The following is a 25,470-nucleotide window of genomic DNA, read 5'->3' as shown; positions in this document are numbered from 1 at the left end:
AATACGTAAAAAAAATTTAAAAATTTATAATTCATTATTAAGTAAGCTCCAGAGACACGAAATTTTATTTTCCCCCAAATGGTATTATTCATAAATAGTAAAAAGGAATCCAAAATGTGCCTATCATTTCAGGTAGGAATGGAAACATTTCAATAGATTTTATGATCAGAACCATTGCTAAAGAAATCTCCCCAAAATATATTTAGTTATCACACACATTTTACTCTGGATTTCAAGCACAAGAGAAATTAGATTTCTTAAAACAAACTATTTTTAGTTGCCAGGGCAAATAACTGCAAAAGACTGAAAAATCATCGTGAGTACTCCATAAGTATTTTCCCCAAATTCAGTAGCATATACTCATTGGAACATAGTACACTGACAGTCCAGATAATGAGGGTTATAACTTCTGAGCTCTTCACAGTTATATGTAACAAAATAACTGATGCCAACCTTCCTATTAATAAAAATATTAATAGCCAATACTCACTGAGCATTTACTGTCTACCAGACAATGCTCAAAACCATTTACCTGTATTATTTCACTTAATCCTAAATTTCACAGCAGACACATGGTGAGGCAGAAATTAAACCTAGATGCTTTGTTTTCCCTCATACTCTTCTCTACTCACATATTTTTAATTCAGTATTTTTTAGACATTCATGAAAGGATAATCATTTACTTCAGAATTAAAATGTGTTTACAATGAACTCCAAGATAGTATAAATGTTTCTGTATTCTAAAATAACTTTTCAGTACTTTGGATCTTTACCTGAGGCCTAAATTTTTTTAAATAGTATTCATTCTAACTAGATTAAATTTAAATTTTTAACATTAGTAAATAGTTCTATAGGAGTTTCTAAGAGAAAACATTTTTTGGTAAATCAAAATTAATTTAACCATTCTAAGCCTTCTCTTTATGTCAGGAGATGTTTAATTACTTTGTTTGTACATATGATTAATTACTTTTCTCCAGTGGTTCTCAAACAAGGGTGATTTTGCTCCCTCAGGGGATATTTGGCAGTATCTGGAGACAGTATGGGTTGTTACCAGTTGGAGGGTCCTACTGGCATTTAGTGGGTAGAGGCCAGGAACATTACTAAATATCCTAGAAATTACAGGACAGCCCCCTCAAAAACAAAAAATTATTTGGCCCCAAATATCCACAGTGGAGAGGTTGAGAAATTCAAATATTAAGTCTCAAAAGGGCAGTGATAATTATATTATACTCTTCTTTGTATCTTTACATTGCCTAGCTCAGTACCTCAGTTCACAATTAAAATGTACTAAAGCGATCTAAATTATTATTATTATTTTTTTTTTGCGGTACACGGGCCTCTCACTGTTGTGGCCTCTCCTGTTGCGGAGCACAGGCTCCGGACGCGCAGGCTCAGCGGCCACGGCCCACGGGCCCAGCCGCTCCGCAGCATGTGGGATCCTCCCGGACAGGGGCACGAACCCGCGTCCCCTGCACCGGCAGGCGGACTCGCAACCACTGCGCCACCAGGGAAGCCCTAAATTATTTTTATTTCAAACTTTTAAAGGTCATGATTATAAATCCCAAATAAATTACAAAGCAATTGTTCAAATTAAGTGAAGTCAAATTTTGTACCGCATTTATTGAAATATGTCTGTATGTGTAAAATAAACATTCAAAAATTGTACTGGGAGCTATAAAAAAGACAAGGACAATTTGAGCATACGACAAAGATATTTAACACTTTCAAATTACCTTTCATCAAAACTCAAATTTCTATCTCCAAATTGTTCTAGCAATGTTTTCTCAATGATTTTCTTTGGAGCCTGATTCTGGATAAAGTAGACTACTACATGATGTAAACGATAGTCTGTTTCTGGTGGGGTATCTTCTTGGGCCAATTTAACCAACCTTGAATATTCCAACTTAATTGCCTAGAAAATACAAGACAATGTCAATCTTGGTTAATTATAATAATTAAAATCTTTCAAAATTATAACTTAATTATCCTTACAGTGAAATATGCTTTTTTCCTTTTAAAATATTACACATAAGGTAGTAGTACATCTAAGAATATTGTCCCATGTTCCATAGTTTCAATACATCTAAGCTTACCATGTGAATAACTTCGTAAAACTTATCAGAGCCTGGTCAAAGTCTATTCAGAGGCATAAGACAGAGATACTAGGTATATCACCTAACCTACGCTCAGTTTGATGTACCCCTCTAATGTTTCAAATTCTAGGGCTGAACTGCAGTTCCCTAGAATACCCATATCTGAAAGAAAATGGCTGGCTCTTAAATGCATAACATCACTACAATTAACTTCAACTGTAGAGCTGACAAATAAGGGATGAAAAAGCAAGTTTTTTATTTACCATAAAATAAATTTTTCATTGTTTCAAAAATATTTGAATTTTATCAGTGTAATGATTATTAATGCATAATATCACTATTACTACCTTGATACTTGAGCTTACTTTTTCTTCATAAACACTTCAGAATTCATATTATAATGGGAAACAATAAATACTAATGCATGTTCCCACACATAAGCAAATGATTTGAAAAATATCTGCTCATAAAGAAATATGTGTACAGTTATATATCAAATACTACTATAAATAAGAAACCCATATAAAGATAACACTTTAAAAATATTCATTTATATTAGACACATCTAAATTCTAACTCTGCTAATCAAAAAACATTTGGGGCTACATGCAAAATATATTTTACAAAAAGTCCATTCTACTGGAAAGGGTTTTTCTTTTTTCTTTTAAATGCATGCCTTCCCTAAGCAATTCTTGGCCATCCAGAAACTACCACCTATGGGGCTGTATTTTATAGAAGTGAGAAAACATAACTGAAAATCAGTAAATGAAATATTCTAGTTATATATTCTTAGGGGAGCTAATAAGTCCTTTCTATTGATATATAGCTTAGCATTATAAATAGAGTAAGATAATTATTCTATAGCTAAAATAAATTATTTCGATTTTATTTTTGATACACATGTCATTCTAAAGTGTTACCGCTGTGGTTAAAAACAGCCATGAAAATTAACTATATTTAGTCATGTAAGACTATCATGGCTCACTTTACTGCATGTTTTGCTTATAAACTCTTTAATCTTCCCAATTTGAGATTAAAAATGTTTCCAATTTGAAAAACAGGCACATGGTCATTTAATAACTGAACTATATGGAATCTGAGAATAAGTGTAAAAGAAAAACTATAACTGTTCTTCCTTATTATGGCCCTGAGACAATGATTGCCATAGGCTATTAGAAGGTTTTTGGATATTTAAATATTTCAGATGTCATGCTTTTGGCCGAAATTAGTATGACCAGAATAAAATAAATTTGTCTCTTAAATAATATTATAGGTTTAGACATAAGGAATTACAACACTAAATGATTATCCATTCTCCCACCTGCCTTCAAAACACAGGCTGTGATTTTTTTATAAATAGTAAATAGATTTCTATTAGAGAGCTAGAATATACATCATCTTTAACTCTAAGATTATGTTTATCTCTTGATTTTGCTCTATTTAAGATTCTCCCAATTTTAGTGAGTCATAATCTATAGGTGTTTTATTAAACCAGTAGAGGTAGAAAGGTACTTCTAAATATCTAGGAGCAATTTTTCAAACACAAAATACCACATTTTATCAGCATAAATTAATTTATCAACTTTTTTTTGTTTATGAACTTCCTTCTCAAGAAGTTTTCTGACTTCTACAATATACTGCAACCATACATATTCCTTCAGATTTTCAACAAGGTGTTCCACACTGGTATATTTAGGAGAGCTGTACACAATCTACCATTAACATTTAACATGGGCCTACTAATCTGGCTCAGTGTTAACCTATTCAGTCTTATTTCCTGTTACTCTTCTACCCAGATCAGGTTCGATTCCCCACAAATGCACACGTCTTTGCTCCTTAAGTTCTCTACATGCATGATGTCCTTGAGCATTCCCGATCTAGCCACACATGACTCATTCAATGAGACTAGTTCAAGTCTCTCTCTTTTGAAATCTTCTTCCAAACGATTTCTACTTAGACTTTTTTCTACTTTTCTAAATCATATGATAAAACATATTCTAAATTTATAACTTCTTATAGACTATTTTGATGTAAGTATAGGTATACGTTAGAAAATGTCAAAAATACAAACATACAGTATACTCTGGAGGCAGTAAGGTCTAAGGGAAAATCAGCTGGAGTAAAATTCAGAAGGTAGGTGTATCATTTTATTTTTAAAATTGTTTATTTTAAAAACTGATAGTGTACTAAGAGATGAAGAAAAACTACTTCAAATTCCAGAGGGACAGAATCATATAGGTTATATTCTTTGAGCACAATGTAATATAAATAGGAATTAAAAATAAAGATAATTCCCAAACTAAACACTTAGGAATTTAAAAATACTGTTCTAAATTATTCTTGGACCAAAGGAATCAAAATTATATTAATACTGGGAATATGAGATCTCAAAACCTAAAGGACACAGCCAGATTTGTAAAGGAAAATTCCAGCTTAAGCAATACAGAATAACATTTACTTCAAGAAGCTAGAAGAAGAAAATAAACCAAAATAAAGTAGAAGAAATAAAATAATGTGGCAATTAGATAAAGACCACCAAAGGCTTTTCTTTCCAAAAAGCTGAATGGAAGACCAAAAAATGGAGAAAACAACACCAGAAATAAGGAAGGTGATAATACCAAAAATACAGGAAAAAGTTTTAAAATTTATAAAAGAATAATACATAACTTTATGCCAATAAACTATAACATCTTTATTAAACAGATGATCATCTAGGAAAATATAAGTTATCAGAATTACATTAAGAGGCAGAAAAACTCAAGAGACACAGAAAAAATATAGATAATTGAAAAGGTTGCCTAAGATTTATGCTCAATAAAGGAAAAGGCCCATTCTGTTTTAGACCTGTGCTGCATGTCAGATCTTCAAAGACCAGATGATTCCTGTATCTAAACTGCTCTGAACCTGAAAAAGGGGGAAAGCCTCCTTAATGATTATATAAAACTAGTATAATCTGAATATCAAAAATTGACAAATATTTTTTAAATAAGAAAGTATAGATCAATTTTGTCAGTGAACATAGATGCCAAGACCCACATCTATTTTTTTTTTTTTTTTTGGTGGTACGCCGTCCTCTCACTGTTGTGGCCTCTCCCGTTGCGGAGCACAGGCTCCGGACGCGCAGGCTCAGCGGCCCTGGCTCACGGGCCCAGCCGCTCCGCGGCATGAACCCGTGTCCCCTGCACCGGCAGGCGGACTCTCAACCACCGCGCCACCAGGGAAGCCCCCGAAATCTATTTTTTATAAACTACCTTGTGTACATACAGAATATACAGGAACAGATAGTGTTTACAATGACTAAAAAAAAAGATAGAGGAATGCTAAGATCCTTACTTTGCAAGGGTTAAGGAGAAATCTGCTCAGCATCTCAAATAGATGCATTAAAAATATTATCTAAATTCCAATACCAACCAGTTTAAAAGAAAACTCTTAACTGTAAATTTAAGAAAGTGCTTTTAAATGTATAAGACAGGATCTGTAAAAAACCAATACTACACATTCTATTTAATAATAAAACACTAGAAACATTCACCTTACACTCAGGAACTACACAAAGGAGTTTACTACCATTATTTTATTATTTATATTCTGAAAAGGCTGGTCAACATAATAAAAACCAGAAATAAGAAATAAGCATAATGGAAATTATCCCAATAATGAGATAGTTATTGGGAGGCAGTTTACTGAAATAATCAAGAGAATCAACCAAAAAATTATTAGAAAATATAAAGGGTTCAATAAAGTAATTGGATACAATATAAATACATAAAAGTAATTAGTTTTTCCACAACCAACCCTACCAATAATTTGGTGTTAAAAGTGAGGATAAACAACTCGCTTCACAGAAATAATTTTTATATATCTAATATTAGATTAAGAAAGAAGGTATAAGAACATTATGAAGTAAAATTATAAAACCTTAAGGACATAAGAGAGGACCAAAAAACTGAAGATTCATATTATGTTCCTTTCTGAGAAGACTCAAAATACTGAAAAATATAATTATCCACCTCACTGTAACTTAATATAATGCAAATACAATCAAATTCTGAAAGGATTTAAGGAGACAAGTTGCAGTTTGTTAAAAATTATCAAAAAAGAAAAAATGAAACTTGCCAAACTTTCTATTTATAAAAGAAAAAAAATTAAGAGGTGTTTCTACTACCAAATATCAAAATATATTATAAATGGTCCATAATGTAAATAAGTGTAATGTTCAAAAACAGAAAAATGATCAATGGAACAGAGAGACCCAAAGAGACACACTTATAAATGGGATTTAATATATGATACAGTATTTTAAGTCAGTGTGCAAAGAATTGCATTAGTCACAAGTCATGATACGTTTGGACTTTTTGGATATTTCTCTATATGGAGAAAACTGAAATCTCATATCTGGGAATCAAACAATAAAAATCATTAAAGTAACAATTAAAGATTTGCATAATTTTAGAAGTGATCATATAGTCTCAAATCCATTAAGGAAATATTGTTATATTTTATAAGATTAAAAACATGTACAGTTAAGACACCAAAAACAAATTTAAAGATAAATGACAAACCACAAAATATAATTTTCAAATTATAGATGAATCAAATTTCTTAGCAGATCAGATGCTCATTTAACTTAAGAAAAAAAAAGTGTGCAAAAAATGGACAGGCAGTTAACATAAGAAATACCAACTGCCAAAAAATTTACAGAAAGAAACTTAGCCTAACTAAAGATCAAAGATACATAAAATAATGGGATTACCCTTTTTATATCATTTTGTCAGCTAAGCATCAATGACAGTACATTGGAAATTCTACTACGCTATGTTCACATGAGTTTTCAAATGATATATGTACAAGAGTGTTCATAACAATAGTGGAAATGACCTAAATGCCCAGCAACAAAAATGGTAATAAATTTAATAAAAGTTACAATTTGTGAGTGTTCTTTATGTGACACTGACACTTTATGTGACAGACACTGTCCAATGATGTCTACATGGATTATCTCATTTAATTCTCAAGATAACTTCTCATTTATAAATTTTAAAAATGGCCGTGATAATGTCAGTAAATTGCCTAAGATCACAAAATTAAGTGATAAAGCTAGAATTTAAACCCAGGCATCTGACCATAGAGCCTTTGCTAGTAACAGCTCGCCTGGGACAGAACTTTCTAGCCTAGGCCCTGAATAAGCTGTAAGAATTCTGAGATACTAATCCCATCAGCCTTTATGGTGGCCAGATCCATCACTAGATCCATCCATGTTTGTCATAACAAGGAAAAAACTGGAATGTCCTGCTCTAAAAAAATGTTTAAATAAATTTTGGTAAGCTCAACAGGAAATAAAATGTACCTATGAAAAACAATAAATCTACAAATCATGACATGAATAATCATCCACCACATTACATGAAAAAAAAACTAGAAAAAGAAAAGATAGAGCATACTTCTATTTTTATTTAAATTATAATGTATGGTTGAGTATTGAATATCAGTCTCATTTACCTACTTAAGAGCATATACAAGAAATAATCAATAGAAGCTAACTGTGGAGTGAAAATTTAAAAGTGAGAGAGAAGAAATGTTTACATTCTATGTTTTGGTATATGTATATTTTATTTGTTTAAACATCGCTTTCTCTAAGAAGCCCTCTAGATAACAGCTCTGTTTTTCCAGTATAAGGTCTCTTTCCACAAACTGCTCCTTTAACATACTAATTATGACTCTAATTAGTGTATGCTTCCCCCTAGAAAGTAAGCTTCATTAAGGCAGGAACTCAGTCCATCATTTCCCCAGCTATATTCATTGGATTTAGTACAGTACCTTGATATAAGCAGGAAATACCTTTTGAATATGCCCATCACCAGAATGGGAAAAAAAATAGTGTAGTCATACAACGGAATACCATAAGAGAATGAACAAATTCTAACTATATCCAATAATATATATGAAGCTCCAAACATGTTCTTCAGTAAAAGCAGCCAGACACAAAAGGACCTATAGTAAAAGATTCTAGGTATATAAAGTTCAACAAGAAAACTTACTCACATTGTTAGAAGTTCAGATAACATCTACTTTTGGATGGGGGAAAGTGTAGTTCATAGAAAGAACAAACAAAGGTAATTTCTGGAATACTATAATGTTCTATTTCTTGGCCTGGTTGATAGTTACATGAATATGTGCACTCTGTGGTAATTCACAGAGCTGTAAACTCACGAACTGTGTTCTTTTCAGCATGTTTTACATCTTAACAGAAATTTTTTTTTTTTTTTTTTTTTTTTTTTTTTTGCGGTATGCGGGCCTCTCACTGTTGTGGCCTCTCCCGTTGCGGAGCACAGGCTCCGGACGCACAGGCTCAGCGGCCATGGCTCACGGGCTTAGTTGCTCCGCGGCATGTGGGATCTTCCCGGACCAGGGCACGAACCCGTGTCTCCTGCATCGGCAGGCGGATTCTCAACCACTGCGCCACCAGGGAAGCCCAGAAATATTTTTTATAACTACTGAATAAACAGAGGGGTAATAATAACAGGCATTTATAAAGTAAAAAACAAACTTAATAAAGTTATGTCAACTGGGAACAATTGTTATGAAGCAATGAAATAACCAGTAAGGAAAAAAAGTTTCATAATATAGAAGTGTTATTGCTTCACTAAAATCCTAAGGGCACTTTAATAGGTACAGACAAAAAAAAATGTACAAAAACGAAATTTTAATGCCTTTGAAAATAAATGAAAAAAGTTATACTAATCCGATTATAATTATGATGTGACCCTCCCACTCCCACCCTTGTACATATACTTACAGGCAACTAGTACTTTGAGAATATTATTCCTTTTTTTCCTTCTGGCTTTTATTTTTTGCTCATCACAGTAGCCTCATACTGACTTTCCCTGGATTTTGTTTTTACGTGACAGAAACTTCTGTCTTTAAGCCACTATGATTTGGGGACTTTCTGTTAACAGTGAAAACTAATCTTAACAAACAGAGTCAACTTGGGAAAAGGACTTAGGTAATGTCTTTTCTCATTTGTTTTTCCAGATCTGCCTGCCTATTAACTCCTTAATATTCTGTGTAAAGGGGCAGACTCCCATGTGGGAGGGCCTGTGGTTGAAATAGGAACTGTGACTGACTGGGTTGGTAACCCTTCCCAATTCAAAAGTTAATCCTTAGCAAATCCACTTACCCAGCTAGATGTAAGTTTCATTTCCCAACTTATCTTTTTATCAGTAACAAAGCGAACATTTTCATCACATGGTTTTACTACTAGCAAACATACATAACATTTTAAAAATTGTTCTGATCATAATGCATAAGGAAATCCATATACAGAAGTCCTTAAACACGCACAGAGTTGAAAAACTTCTTCTTACAGCCAAAAAGCTAATATAAAATAAACCCAACAAAGTTCTTTTGGGTAATGGGACAGGATAGAAGAAAAAAAAAAAAAAAAAACCAACTCTTTCCCTCAATTTATAATAAACTAAGCATTAAAAAGAAAGAAAATTAAAACTATATTATATCTGATTTAGGGAACATAGGAAGACAAAGGGAATCATATGTTAGATTCTGTGCTATGTAGATATTTTGTGATTTAAATACTGAATGTCGATAATGATTAGAGTCAATTGCCAAGAACACATAGAACAATTAAAAGGTCAACTGCTGTAAAAGGAACCAAAAGTCTGTCAAAAGACCTATAACCAAAAAAGGGGCTAAGCTCATATGGCTTTTATGAGTGAGTTCTAGTTTACTCTTATGGAACAGTTAATTCCTATGTAAACTACACTAGAGTTAAAGAAAAACAGGAGAGCTCAAATACATTTACTAAATGAACTTAATAAGCATGACGTCAAACCTGAGGAAGATAGTCCCCAAATAAAAACTTACAGCAATTTTTTTATTAATATAGAATGCAGAAAGCCCAAATAAAATGCTACTGAGGGCTTCCCTGGTGGCACAGTGGTTGAGAATCCACCTGCCAATGCAGAGGGCGCGGGTTCATGCCCCGGTCCAGGAGGATCCCACATGCCGCAGAGCAGCTGGGCCCGTGGGTCATGGCCGCTGAGCCTGCGCGTCCGGAGCCTGTGCTCCGCAACGGGAGAGGCCGCAACAGTGAGAGGCCCGCATACCGCAAAAAAAAAAAAAAAAAAAAAGCTACTGAGTTAAATGTAAATAGGGTATTTTTAAACTTATGAAATAAAAATTTATTAAGAAAAGCGTTTTAAGAAAATATTCCAGAAAATTTATAATACCTTAGGCTGAAGAAGACGTTTTGTATAGCACTGAAACTCCAGAATCCAGAAAGGAGAAGAAAGATAGTATAGATAGCACAGTAGTTTTTAAACTTCTTTATGGAAAAAGGTACCATAAACTAAATTCAAACAGAAATGGCAGACTGGGAAAAAATATAGGACATACGTGCACAGAGAGAGTAATATATAATAAATGAGAGACATCTATACCACAGAATACTAAATGCAGGTGGTGTAGATAATGTGGTAGATATATTGTCTTAACTTTAAGAATACCCACAATATATTTCTGAGTGATATAAGTTACAAAATAATATGAAGAGTAAAACTTAAAAAATTTCTCTATATATGCATGTCTTTAAAAACAAAAGGAAAAAACCAGAAAGGTTATACAAATGTTAGAAGTGGTTACAACAGGGCAGAAGCAGAGACTGTCGTTATTAGTTTTACTTAAGACACCTCCATATCACTGAATGATTGCATTTGTATACATTATTTTTGCTATTTATATGACAAATTTTCTCAAATTTTATATTATCAGCTAGAACTTTCCAAATGTTAATCATTTACCTATACCAAAAGTATATGTTAATTATAAACTGATAATGTTCACCTACATATTCCTCAATTACAGATAGATGAAAATATACAAATATAAATTTCAGAGATTTTGTGCTGCATCAAAATCAAGAGGGTAAATTTAAAAAGACAAATATATGAGATACAGAAAATACACAAAGGAGAAGATGCAAAGGGCATCCCCAAAGTGATGATGAAAGGAGATCTCAAGACATCAGTTATATACCAGGAATAAAGGAAAACCAATGCAAACTGGAAGCAGGTCATAAAGCTCCAGAATAGAATTCCACAAGAAAATAAAGCTGACAAAGAACAGAGCAAAAAACTAAGCAAACAAAAAACAAAACAACCAATTCCAAGGAAAATGAAAGATGAGGGAAAAGAAGTAAAAGTAATAATATGTATGACTTAGTTCAACCCTGAGTAGCACACAAGAAATAATAATACAAGCTGAGAATTTTGAATTAATCAAATAACAAGATTCTTATACACATACTGCGTGTATGTTGATGGAGGGATGAAAACTGTATGTGCTGGTGTGTGTATACGGGGCAGGAGAATAAAGAGGGCTCATCATTCACGTCCCATGGTAGGGAATTCAACAGGAAATGTGTAAACTAAGAATCATAAAATCACAAGCATTCTACTTAAAGATATAGAATTAATGCCAAAAGGATTTGATGAAATAACTGAAAGCTGTTACCAGAGCTGGGGGTGGGAGGCATATGATGTGACTACTGTTGTTTGTAGTATGTATAATAAGTTGGCTCTTTAAAATACATGCTGGTATTAATTTAATAAAAGTGAAGTTTCCAGTTCAACTGGAAGATAGATAAAGATACCCAACTTGACAAAGATTACAATGGTACTATCAATGACAGATAACTCTTCCAAAAGAAACAGAAGAAAACTTTTGAACACACATATTTAGTGTTTCCTAAGAAAAGAAATGTAGACTGCCCAGGAATAAGGATTAATTTTTAAACATAAAAGTTGTTTTTCGGGCTTCCCTGGTGGTGCAGTGGTTGAGAGTCTGCCTGCCGATGCAGGGGACACGGGTTCGTGCCCCGGTCCGGGAAGATCTCACATGTCACGGAGCGGCTGGTCCCGTGAGCCATGGCGGCTGAGCCTGTGCGTCCAGAGCCTGTGCTCCGCAACGGGAGAGGCCACAACAGTGAGAAGCCCGTGTACCACAAAAAAAAAAAAGTTGTTTTTCTTTTTTTTTTTTTGGTAAGAGTACTTTTCAACCTCTCTCATGGGATCTTTTCGCGGGCCTTTCACTGTTATGGCCTCTCCCGTTTTGGAGCACAGGCTCCTGACGCGCAGGCTCAGCAGCCATGGCTCACGGGCCTAGCCGCTCCACGGCATGTGGGATCTTCCCAGACCGGGGCACGAACCCGTGTCCCCTGCATTGGCAGGCAGACTCTCAACCACTGCGCCACCAGGGAAGCCCCTCTCATGGGATCTTAACAGAGTAAACAACTCATCTTGGGACCAGTCTGCCAGAACTTCAACACTTTAGCACCTAAGTCCTATATCCCAGGAAACCCTTTAGTCCCAGGCATACCAGGATGATTGGTCACTCTAATTCTAACCAGTCCAAAAGTGTTTATTGATATAAGGCTACTATTCACAAGGCCTTTGTTTATGCCATATACTGAAAGAAACACTGAAAATAAGCAGTTTCTTAAAGATTGCAGTGAATGGTGGTATAGAACATTAAGGGAAAATTTTAGATTTTAAATGTCAAGAAAGGGAACATGTAGCTTTGTCGAAGTGAACTATACCTTAATAAAGCTGTTTTTTTTTTTTAAATAACAAACGCTAAAAGGGGCCGGGGTGTGTGTGTGTGTGTAAAATAATCAGTTGGCTTTGGTTAACCTAAAGAAAGTGACAAACCAAACACAGTGTTTTCATCTTTCAAATATATAAGAACAAATAATAATGTAATCAAAACAATAGATCTGGTATTAGAGGGAATAAAGATTTAGTCATGAAATAATGCATCAGCTTGATGGTCTCAAGTCTTGAAATGACTAGGATATTAAAATTAATTATGGAGAAAACAAATAAGAAATATAAGATAATAAATGAATGAATCATTTTAAGAACAACTAAATGCAATTTAGTATGAAATGATAATAAAATTAAAGACAAATATTGTAATACTAACAGTATTACCAGAGGAGAAACAAACTATTACCAGAAGCATTTACTCAGTTCCTATTTTTGCCCATCAATACCCTTTATTTGCTTCAAATACAAATACAATAAATTTCTGCTAACAAATCAGAGGTGTACTATTTGGATAACTCAGGTAAATTGCTTTGTTTTTGTTTAATTATCTGACTTTAAAAAGAATAATCAGTCTTAGATTCATGCATAAAAGAAACCCCTAGAACATTAGGTGGCCATGATTAGCCATGGATAGGAAGAGAGAAAGTATATAGGAAAACAAATTTAATTCAAGGAAATAAAACATTTAAAGAAGTTTCTTTAAAAAATAAATAAATAAAATGAAAATGTTCATTGTACCTTAAAGAACCCTGCTTCGGGGCCACACCTGTCATATACATTCCTGGATTTACCTATCGCCATGATAATACCCTGCATGTTCGGTGTCATCATGATCTGCCACAAGGGATTTAAAGTAAGAACTTTTGAATGGTTATCATAAAAAAAAAAAATCAAAAAACCAAAATAATTCCTTTACATGCAAGTTAAAAGTCCTTTGTTTTTTACATGCATGTTAAAAGTCCTTTGTTTTTCACTATTTATAAATCAAACGTTGCATTTTTTTGTAGCAAATGTGGTCTGATATGCATGTAAGTATCTCGAAATCTTCCATACAGGGCCACAGTTAGCTGACATCGTGCCTTTGTGCAAAGTACAAAAAGGCATCCTGTCTGAAGAATTTTTTAAAAAGGCACCCCCTTCCTGCCAAACAATTTAGAAAAATGTGCTGCTCTCTAATAGAACCATTTAGAAAAAGCAACACTCTTTTTATTAAAAAAGATGCCTCTTCCTTAAGGCTCGGGGAGCTCAGCATTAGCTCAATTCCAACTCCACTTCTGCCAGATGGCCAGGCACCCTTGCCTGCACAACCATACAGTCTAAATATATCTAAGCAGCAGCCCTGTACCCATATGACTTATTTTTAAAAGTTACAAGGCACATGCACTGTTAAACTATCACTCCAATGAATTAAAAAAAACATATACACAAAACACAAAACTCTGCCAACAGCATAAGCACTTGCACAAAAGGTAGTGTTAAATGATTAATCACAATTCTACTTTTCTAAATGCCAGAAGACTCACCCTAAAACAAGCACTAAGGTGCTTGATCAACAAATTAACATTTTTATTAAAAACATGCCAGTTTCCATAATCTGCAAGCACCAACATGGTAATAGTTAAACAGAAAAATGCACTGCTATTAAGTACTAAATATTTAAGTATTTCTTTGTCTTCATAATAGTTTATTATGTACTATGCCATTTTGTATAATGGACTTGGGCAACTGTGGACTTTTGTATCTGCTGGGGACAGGGAGGGTACTAGAACCAATCCACCACGGATACCAAGAGATGACTGTATTCTTAAATGTTTGTATTTTAAAATATCTGCAAAGTGAAACAATTCAAGACACTATGAAGCTATCATATTAGAGCAATAAAGAGACTGCATCTATTACCTCTGATTCACTGAACCTATTACCCATAGTATTTATTTTGGAGTACACACTGACAGTTGCAATATACCTAACATTAACTGCTTCAGAAAATCCTTCTGGCAAGTTCCTCACTCACAAACCTGCTTCTTATTCTCTTTATGGCCCATGCTTTCGTACAGTAGCACAGTAATAGTAATGTCTTTATGATACCTCTGATTTTGGTGATTAACTCATATAAGAGTTTAATTATAACCTTGAAGTAAGTCTGAAAAAAACATTACTTGGAAAAAACTATTCAATATACATTCAATTCTCATCCATGCCAGTAAAAACTAACAAATGATAGAATCCAGGGTCTGTCTTCTCTGTTGTTACTATTCAGAAACAGCTTTACTGTTTCTGTACCCCCTCTCAAATACAGAAAAAATCAAAACTGAACAGTGTAAAGAAAAAAGTGGTAAAGGGGAAAAAAAATCTGATAGGATCAGGACAATAGCAATTTTCATCTGGATTCCCAAGAACCATATCATGGGAAACAAAAATGCCTCCATACTGTTAGAAAACTAAGTAGATGAGAATTAACAGTGGGGCAGTAAGAAGAGATAGATGGAGGAGCCCCGTGTATGCAACACTGGTAGGCATTCGACCATGTTGATGCATCATTCAATTCAGTCACACAGAGGGTGCAGAAGAAAAGAAAACAAAACAAAACAGTTATCTATACACTAATCTGTATCTAATCTATATCTAATCAGATTGTAGGATCTTCTGGTAGGAAATGGTGGGCAAAGTGTTATAATCAATAATTCAAGGAAAGTAGGCAAGCAAAATATTTTTAAGTGCTCAAAATTTGTATTTAATTAAACAAACCTTATCAAAACCTATCAACCTGAGAGTAAACAAATCCTATGTCTGCACAAAAGAATTAACTCTAGCAACATAAAATTATGCTTTTGACAAATCCATAAGCTTTCTACTTAAATTTTCATTTGAAATTTGAAGTACTGTCAGCAATTGGTAAGGCAATTTCAGACTGTGGGTGGCAAAGCTGTATGTTATGCAGCAATAGACAATGTGAGGGTGCAGGCATGCCCAAAGTACTTGCATTAAATAGCAAAAAACAAGTGGAAACAGTGCAGAGGGCTATAATAAAGGTACCTCGTCATCATAACCCCCCTCCTTTGACTCAATCATAAATTTCCCTACATGAGGAATCGCCACCTCTACAACTTGCTGGTTAGAAGGTGGTTGGCTTGTGGTATTTTCAGGTTTCTGCAGAAGAAAATCATTAGTGTGAACATTAGAAAAGAGCACAATGGAAGCACTCAGTTTCTAAGTGCATAGACTCTTGATCCTTTTTAAATTACCTGCATTTTTTAGTATGAAATGAAAACATCTAAAACTGAACATTAAAGCAAATGCATTAATCAGGTAATAATACAAGATTTCCAGCTTTCACTAACTAAATTTTAATTTCTTTTTCCCACAAAGCATCTTCAAATTCTTAAAAATAGTTAATACTGAAGTTGTATTTCCTACTGCTGTCTTTACAGGTGAAAGTTTTATTTACTTTTTAAAATTCTAATAACTCCACAAAGACTTTCTTGATATCTCCATCAAAGTAAGGTATAACCTCCTCTGAATCCAGGACAGTCTGTAAGTTTTCTTTCTTATGATTTTACCTTTCTAATAATCAATTGTATAGCCACTTAATATCCACACTCTACTGTGTTTAAACCCACTCGGTCGCAGCCTATGAGACCTAGTACAATATATTTACATCATGAGTGTCCAGTGAATTCTTGTTTGGGGGAAAGCTGCTAGAAAGTGATATCCATTTTTAAAAACTCAGTCAGATTCTTCTTTTCTTTGTTAATGAATTCTAAGAATTTCACTAACCCAAACTAATGGAGTGGAAGCCAGTGTGAAATCCAGAAAGTCCACTCAAAGACACTAATATGGTTCATTCAAAACACTGTTCAGATTTCACAAGGATCTTACTTTACTAAACAGATTTATAACTAGCATATTCACTATTTACCTACAATCAAATTTCAGAAATACTTAAAGGTGCTTGAAAGCAGCTTGCTTAAGTAATTTCAAATTGCACAAAAAAAATTTCCCTAAGCAAAGATGAACTTTACTTTTGACATCAAATAAACAGAAAATTTTAATAAAAACAGAGTGGTTTTACTGCAGTTTAAAATACAGGTAAATTTTAGTGATGTGAAGGCTTTCTGACTTTTCCAAAGTACATATGCAGGAAAAGTTTAACTGAACAATAAAACAAGAATAATGGCCAAGACCAGCATTGCTTCCTTTAAAAGAAATGTTGTTTTTAACCATAACATTTTCAGAAAAGCTTTCCTCATTCTGTTTGAGTCCTCAACTTTTCAAAAGGAAACAACCAACCTGCATGGTTGTCATGATCGTGAGAGCTAATATTCAGCTAACCCAAAACCTGACACATTAACTGTTGTTCTATAAATGATAGGTATTACAAATATTATACTATTATACTTCTTGAAATTGCTTATACCTGAATAATCCTAACCCAACATTACTACTTTCAGAGATAAGCTTGTTCTATGACATTTAATTAAGGATTTTTAATCCTTCCAGCGTTTGAGAGGAAGAATTGTCCTACGTCTCCATTCACAAGAGTGAAATATAAGCAGGTAAACTAAGAAATTTGTCTGAACTTTTGGTGAAAAATTTCTCATAAGCAAACCAACCCAAAACAATACAATATTAAGAAGAAAAAATACAAATTTAAGGCAAGTAGCAACCAGAAAATGTATTCCTTAGAATACTTATCCTTACAAAATGACGTTTCCTTTGAAAAAAAACTGCACTTAGGAAAAATAAATGTTCTATAATCCTTTCCAGTTGCCACAGAAGAGCTTAAACAGCAATAATACTAATTAATTATTTGGGTGAAAGTTGAAAAAGGGAAGAAATTTTGGGCACTTGTAGTTATTCTGTGTCCATCAAGTTTAGATATCCTAAAGTACCATAAAAAATTTTCATATAAAGAATTTTAGGGTTCACTGAAGTAAAGTACATTTACATTTTCCAATTACTGTCAGGTCCCATATGAACACCTTAACAAAGGCTGAACTTGGAAAAGATTAAAGATAAGTTCCTCAGTTAATAAGTTGTAAAAATAATTAGAACACAAAGATTTTTATTAATTGCCTGAAATCTATTAAATACATTTTTTTAAAAAAGTGATCCCATAAAAGGGTGATTAGAAAGCTATATATCTTCAACACCTTTGGCTCCCTTAATACGCTCATACCTTTTTAACCTACTAACTTATGGGGAATCTAATCTAAAGAAATAACCAGAAATATGGAAAAAGTTTCATTTTTAACAGCCTACTTATAATGTAAAAGTAGAAATCAATATATAAGGGGGAATGAGTAAGTAAAAAAGAATTTAATCACTTAATGGAATACTATTCAATCATTAAATGTTTTCTAGTTTGTAACATGGGGAAACAGTTATATTCAGTGATTAAAAGAAGAAAAGCTAAGATATAAAATTTTATATGCACTAGTAACTCAATTACAAAAATAAATCCCAAATCTGTATATAAAAATAAGAATGAAAGTAAACATACCAACTTATTAAGTGATTAACTTTGGGTAGTGGAAATATGCATGATCCTTTCTTAGAGTCTACTTTTTTGAATTTTTAAATTTTCTAAAATATTTCACTTAAAATGAAAGACATTCTTCTAAAAAGCAAGCTGTCTAAACATTTGGAGAGTATCTCTCTATGGTTCCTGTGATTCTAAGCTTTCCAGGAAATTCTTCTTCTACTAAGGTTGGAACTTTATATAAAGTTTTATAAAATAAAAAAATATATTTATTGTATATTTGTGAAAGGTTTAGGATTTAAGTAACAGAAGGAAATAAAGAGCGACTTAGGGCCTACACTACATGCTAGGCACTTAAAAAAAAGATCTTAATTCATCCGACAATCACCTCCATTTTATATAAAAGAAAAGTAGGTTTAGAAAAATTAAGCAATTTATTCAAGTTTGCATAGCTAGCAAGAAGGAAAATTAATATTCAAAAACCCAGGACTATTTAATCCTCAAATATGAAGACTCTGAAATTTAGTTTCTAAGGTATACCTTTAAATGAGAAAACCCAGTTAGGTGGTTACCATGATCCTAAGCAACTGACCATGAGACTAGGAACCACTGGTCAGACAGTCATGATTAATATATTCTTAGACATGCTGTAGAATTTATACAGACAATGTGGCCAACTATTGGTGCTACTCCAGAAGATATGCCAGATAGAAAAATATTTATGCTAGTTATCATATTCCCTCAACGCCATCTTTTTTCAAGTAAAGGTGAAGCAGTAGACTGCTAGATTATAAGATGATATCCATATGAATAAACTAATCAATCAAAATTTAAGTGCTGAGTTCTACAAATTTAAATTTAAATTACACATGATTAGCCAAACTAAAAAAAAAAAAAAAATCATGATTCTACATTAAGCTAAGTAATGCTTCCAGCTTTCTGATACCAGTTAAAAGAATGATACTTATTAACCATAATGTAGGCTCTAACAAATAAAAAACTTAATTAGCAAAAGCCCTGGCAAATTATTTTTTTTATATCAGGCAAAAATATTCCTCCCTTGTTATCTACTCCTGTGCTTTTTCTCCCTCCCTAGGGTTTCTTCTACCATCCCCCAAGAAGTAGAAATCCCAGATCTATTAAAAGAAGCATTTTTCAGGAAGTGCTTTAGAGTTAGCAGTTCCTCATCTCAAGTTTTTCAGTCTCTAGGGACATTTGCAAAACTTGAAATGATCAAAAAAAATCTATCTATATTAATACATTTTTATGGTAAGATGATATATAATCAAACTTTTTCAAAAAGGAAATTAAATTTTAAAATAATTTGATTACTTTGTTCATCAAAACATAATTAACAGAATACCCTATTAATTGAACATTTTGGTTAATCAAGATCTTATCATATTAAAGACATCACTGTAATTAGCAGGCTATTGTTGAGATTAAGATCACTCAGTGGAAAATTATGTGTTGAAAAATTACATGTCCTGTTCACTTTAGCACTCTAGGAGTGGAATCTTCAAATCCTAAAATTAGCTATCATGAAACTCGTATTAGAGTTGCTTGTGCTCACTAATAAAATAAAAAATAAATGACTATAGCAACTGAATAGTTTTATAGTATGAAATTCTTGAAACAACATCTCTCAGAATATCCTATTCATTGAAACGAAATGCAATACCAATGTGCTCAACTTACTGTTATAAAAAGACACACTTGAATACTTGAAAATTATCAATAAAGGAGGCTTATAATGACAATTTTATACAGGACACTACTGAAATATGCATAAAGTGTTTCATAATATCATATTTATTCTACTAATAATACTCTAACCTAGACTATCTAGTATTTTGTTAAATACAGTCCATGAAACAATGAAATTTATACCTTATATTCCCAACTATTCCAATGTAATAATAAGACTAAAGATGGGAGAAGGGGTTGAGGGAAAAGAAAAATAATGCTAAATTTTGTACTTCTCTTTTTTAAGTTCCAAATCAAATGACTAGTTTAGTCTATGATTATAATTTTTCATAATTCTCTAACAGGATGATAGAAACTTATTTTTTTTTAGAAGAAGCATTTAAAAAATTACAGCTGAGGAAATTACAGCCTGGCAGTCAGGTGACACCTGCAATCACTCATCATGTTCAAGCACAGCCGTCCTTTGGCCTGGTCTCTCCTGACTCCCAGACAGGTCATCCTCCTTATACTGCTAGGAAACCTCGTGAACATTGATGGGTATGTTCAGAGAGCTAAAAGAAAAATTCTTACCGACTGTAAAACTGTTTCAGGACTTTTATCTTCATGCTCATGTGATGCCTTGGTAATTATTCGAATAGTTTCTTCTTTCAAGTGCTTTGAGAAATCACTTCTTGATGGCTGCTCTAGATATTCTGGTTCTCCTGCTTGTGCTTCATGAGAAAAGAATCAATTGTATATCTAATATAAATCAGTGAGTCTATACTAAGATATATGTTATTTATTTCTCATTTGAAGTTATACAATAATTAATTTTACTTTACTTACTCAATTTAAAGTAATACATGCTTCAATATACAGCACTTCCCCCAGAATTTACCAAAAGAAAGAATCAGATCTCAAGAGTAGTCAAATAATTACTGAAGAAAGCACTCATTATAGTTTATGCTAAGAAATTCATAGTAAATTTTTTTGTCATGGTAAGTATCAAAGTCTAACTTTGGAAAATTACGAGCATTCTACCAAAAAAGAGAAAAAAAAAAGAAGTAGGGGGTGGTTTGTACAACAATCCTGGTCTGAGTTTCTGTAGAGAGCACAGTAGCTGTTTTTCTGGACACAGTATCCTTTTTCATACTTACCTAACAAAATCCTAACCCCGAATGAACCCAACCTTCTATCTTTTCTGAACCTCTTCCTGGTAGCTGAGTGTTGTCAGAGAAAAACAATTACAACTTGCCAAACTGGTACCAATATAAATTCAAGGCTTCAAATACTACTTCTGTGAAGAACTCCTAAAGTTATATCTACTGCCCATGTTCTGAGTTTGAAACCCACAGGTGCAACAATGTACTCTGAATGTCCACTGGGTATTTAACAGACAAACCCCAAATCCTTATACGACCTACAAGGCATTATATAAATGGGCCTCTGCCTATCTCTCCAACATCGCCTGGTGTCCTTTGCCCTTTACTCAAAAAGGAACACATACTAGCCTTTTTTCAGCTTATCTAATACATCAGAGAAGAGGCTTACCTTCCAACTTTTGGATCTTTCCTCATTTTCTTCCCCTTGCCTGTGTGTTCACCAATTCTCCCCCCCACCCCATCTAATAGCTTCTATACATCCTTTAGTTTAAATATCGCTTCCTTATGGAAGTATTCCTGATAACCCCATTTCTAGAGCAGGGTAGCTCTGCCTCGATACTACTGACATTTTGGTTCAGATGATTCTTTGGTGCGGAGGATTGTCCTGTGTACCCAGGCATCTACCCACTAGATGCCAGTTGTACTGTCCCTGCAGGTGTGACAACCAGAAATGTTTCCAGTATTGTCAAATGCCATCTGAGGGACAAAATCACTCTCAGGTGAGAATAATTGCTCTAGAGTAAACGTATACTTTCTATTTAATAGTACTTACCACAACTATAACTTCATTATTTTTGTTAAGTATTTGTTTCAAGCCCATATCCCCTGCTAGACTGTAAGAATCGAAAGAGCAGTGATGCTATCTCCCTTTTGTATTGCTATTTCTTCAACACCTAGCATATAATAAGCACACAATAACTTAATGGAACAAATGAATTAGTAAGCTAATGAATGGATGAAAAGAAATAAGAAAGTACACTAAAATATTCTACAGCGTTACTGGGATAGGTTAAGTGAGTCCTTGCTCAATCAATTGGTGGGACACGACAGGATTACTGTCATCCTTTCCAATATTTTACTAATCTAAAACTTTTCTCAAAGTGAAATATTATTCAAAAAGAAATACTGTAATTTCAACATAGATGCATGAGCATTCATTTATCCAATGAATTCTAATTAAGTGTCTAACTATGTGCCTGGCACTAGGCTAGGCACTGGGACTCTGAGTGGGAACAAAGCAGCCAGTCCCTGCCCCCATGGAGTTTACAGTCAACTATAGAGAAAGTTATTAACCAAAGAATCACTCATATGAATTGTGACAATATCATAATAATACATTATAGGAATAAAATGGGGCAAGGGTAATTTAGATTATGGGATATGAGATAAACTGACTTTTTAGCTGAAGGGTAATGGATTAGGTTTGAAAATGGAAGAATGAACAGCCCATTAAGTAAGCATAAGCTCAATCCAAAAGGCATCTAGTATGGTTGGACTATAGTCTTACAAGAGGGGAGAGGTGGCAAGAGATGATGCAGATAGGGACAAAATGGAGGCCTCTGAGTCACAAAAGTTTTGAAGGGCAAAGAAAGTGAATAAACATTTTAAATACAATGGCAACATGTCAAGTTTGAAGAACACTATTCTGACCACACTGCAAAGAAAAGATTAGAGAGGAAAGTAAAACTAGAAGTCAATGAAAGTACTAAAAGGTACTACAGGGCTTCCCTGGTGGCGCAGTGGTTAAGAGTCCGCCTGACGATGCAGGGGACGCGGGTTCGTGCCCCGGTCCGGGAGGATCCCGCATGCCGCGGAGCGGCTGGGCCCATGAGTCATGGCCGCTGAGCCTGCGCTCTGCAGCGGGTGAGGCCACAGCAGTGAGAGGCCCGCGTAGCAAGAAAAAAAAAAAAGGTACTACAGCAATACGAGCAAGAAACGACTATTCTTTTGGATAACAGAGACGGCAAGAAAGAGAGAATTGGTTAGATTCAAGATGCATTTTAGACATAAAGGTTTGGAGACTGATATGAAGATGACTTAAATATTGGGTATGAGTAATTAGGATAATGGGAGTGAAATATACTATGACAAGGAAAACTAAAGGAAGAAATGCTTACAATGTGTGAGATAGGTAAAGAAGTTAAAAAAAGTTAAATGTCCTCATTTCTATATTTCCCGACTTTGGACTGCAATGTTCTTTCAGTGTCCCTGTATGATAGAAAAGGTTAAGAAAATCTTAACCACTACAACTCCAGCTTAGCATGTCTTCTGCTTCTGGAAGGTTTCATAAGTGGCTTAAGTCAGCTGCTTTACAGATTAACAGAGAGAGACTTCTTGTTGATACAGCTTTCATTACTTGTGTTTTCCCTCTTTGTCTTTTCTCACTGTAATAGATAAAATATCAGTAGTTGATAGTAGGATGTGAGCTTAATGCAATGAGGGCCAAGAAATCCATCTGGTGTGACACTGGTCTAAGCCAGGGAAACCTGGACAATGTATGTAAATTAAGTCCTTAAGAGAAAACATAATTTTATCTGATTGACACAGTCAAGTACACCTTAGGTCCCCAGCGTCAAGGTTTCCTTCCACATAAGGATTCGAGTCCAAAAACCTTATGTGATGCTGAATGATTTTCCCTAAATGTCATCTAAAACTATTTCCTCTAGAATTTTCCCTGTGTAAATATCTTCCAGGGAACTTATTTAAGTGGTACTGTAATCACAGTAGGTAAACCTATAAGGATTCGAGTTCTGGGAGTTTGGAAACAAAAACCCAAACTTCACTCCCAACATGTTTGTTGAGCATATGCCATTTTCAGTACCGAGCTAGATATTAACAATGGTAAAAAAAAAAAGACAGAAAATTTACTCACTCTAAGGAACTCTCAACAAAATCAGATAAATGTATACTCCATTACAATACGAAGTACTGAATGCAGTAACAGACTTCTGCACAAGGTCCTACAGAAGCACTGTGGACCCAATACACACACTTGGAATGATGCTGCATGCTAAGAAAGGAGGAATGCCAACTGAACTGAGTCTCGAAGGATATGTAGAGAAAATTATCTTGATGAGAAAGATGATTCCAGGCAGAAGGAATAGCATATGCAAAGGCACTATAAGGACAGATAAAAGATTAATAAAATCCTTGCTATTAATGAACCTTTACACTGGTAATCAAGATGAAATATAACATAAATTTGGTAGTGAGAACAGACTGGGACTAGAATAGAGGAAAAAAGGTAATAATTGCTACAGGGGTAATTAGGGGGATTCATAAAGATTTGGGGATATGAGCAAAGTCTTAAAATGTACAAAATTTCAAGAATAGTGAGGATAAGAGGACATTTTCCAAATGAAGGATACTTCGTGAGCAAAGCCTTAATGACAGGGAAATAACCTACAAGCAAGAATAATGGGGAATACCCTGGTTTAGATAAAACATAGAATAGTAGTCTTGGAAGAATTACAAGGGAGTCAGATTATAATAGAGGGTCTTCATAAACAAGGAAAGAGGTTTTAGCTTCATTTTGTCAAACCAGAAGAGTAAAAAACATGTTCACTAGAACAAACAAATAACCAAAGGAGGAAAATAAAAAGCTCTTTCCACTACCTAGAGATAAGCACTATTAATATTTTTAGTATTATATATTCCAGATTTTACCTACCCCAATTTTTTTAAACAAAAAGTTATTCTGAATATACTATTTTTAACATAATATAACATTCTTCCTGTGGATACAATTTTTACTGGTTATACCGTGGTCTTCTGTATAAAGGGCTCATACAACTAATATTTTACCATACATTTAGGCAATTTCCATTTCTTTGTTAAAACAACATTAGGACAAAACATCTGGCTCTTTTATGTTTTTTGCACACACAATAGTTTTTGTTCATCCTGTAACCCTATAGAAGTCTCACACAACAGTTTTTGTTCATCCTGTATCTCTATAGAAGTCTCATCCCTGCTGGCCTATATAAATGGTAGGAGCTCAATAAACAGAGACACGCTGTTTCCTTTATGCACTAACTGGCATTTTATGTACTAACTGGTCCCACAGTTATTAAAGTGTTATTGTTCAGGCTTCAGCTTGAAATACAGCTGGTGATTACTTATGTGACATTTGTTATTTTTAATTCCTGGAAGTCTTCTTTGGTTACCTGCCTGCAACTACAAACTCCTAAACACACTCATTTCACTGTGAATGACCAGTTCTCTGTAGAGGTATAAAATGTCCCTGTACCTGGAGTATCTTTCAAATCATTTATTTAGTTTATGGATGCTTCACTGAGATTTTTGGATGGCTATCCTCCACGTAAGATATTTTCCAGCCATGTTCTATCTATGTTGATAATAGAACTTATTCATTCACCTATTTGGCTGTTATATAAAATCCAACATTCTGAGAGTACTCAGAA

At 33.9% G+C, this 25,470-nt stretch overlaps 1 protein-coding gene across 6 annotated transcripts in view; it reads right to left on the bottom strand.

Annotated features, from left to right (window-relative positions):
• The window catches only part of USP25 (ubiquitin specific peptidase 25), a 142,418-nt gene that overhangs the window by 14,325 nt on the left and 102,623 nt on the right, over positions 1-25,470 (bottom strand). For 3 of the 6 annotated variants that reach the window (XM_059065616.2, XM_067034940.1, XM_067034939.1), the window contains 4 exons: positions 20,475-20,614; positions 15,752-15,865; positions 13,454-13,549; positions 1,734-1,912 (listed from right to left, as the gene is read on the bottom strand). In XM_059065616.2, coding sequence (XP_058921599.1) covers positions 1,734-1,912; positions 13,454-13,549; positions 15,752-15,865; positions 20,475-20,614 — 529 coding nt within the window. The remainder of the gene's footprint in view (positions 1-1,733; positions 1,913-13,453; positions 13,550-15,751; positions 15,866-20,474; positions 20,615-25,470) is intronic. The other 3 variants (XM_059065617.2, XM_067034941.1, XM_067034938.1) reach the window with 2 other exon arrangements.

Source organism: Kogia breviceps, chromosome 5, assembly GCF_026419965.1.
Source record: "Kogia breviceps isolate mKogBre1 chromosome 5, mKogBre1 haplotype 1, whole genome shotgun sequence".
Classification (NCBI taxonomy): Eukaryota; Metazoa; Chordata; class Mammalia; order Artiodactyla; family Physeteridae; genus Kogia; species Kogia breviceps.
This window is presented reverse-complemented; position numbering and strand designations above follow the sequence as displayed.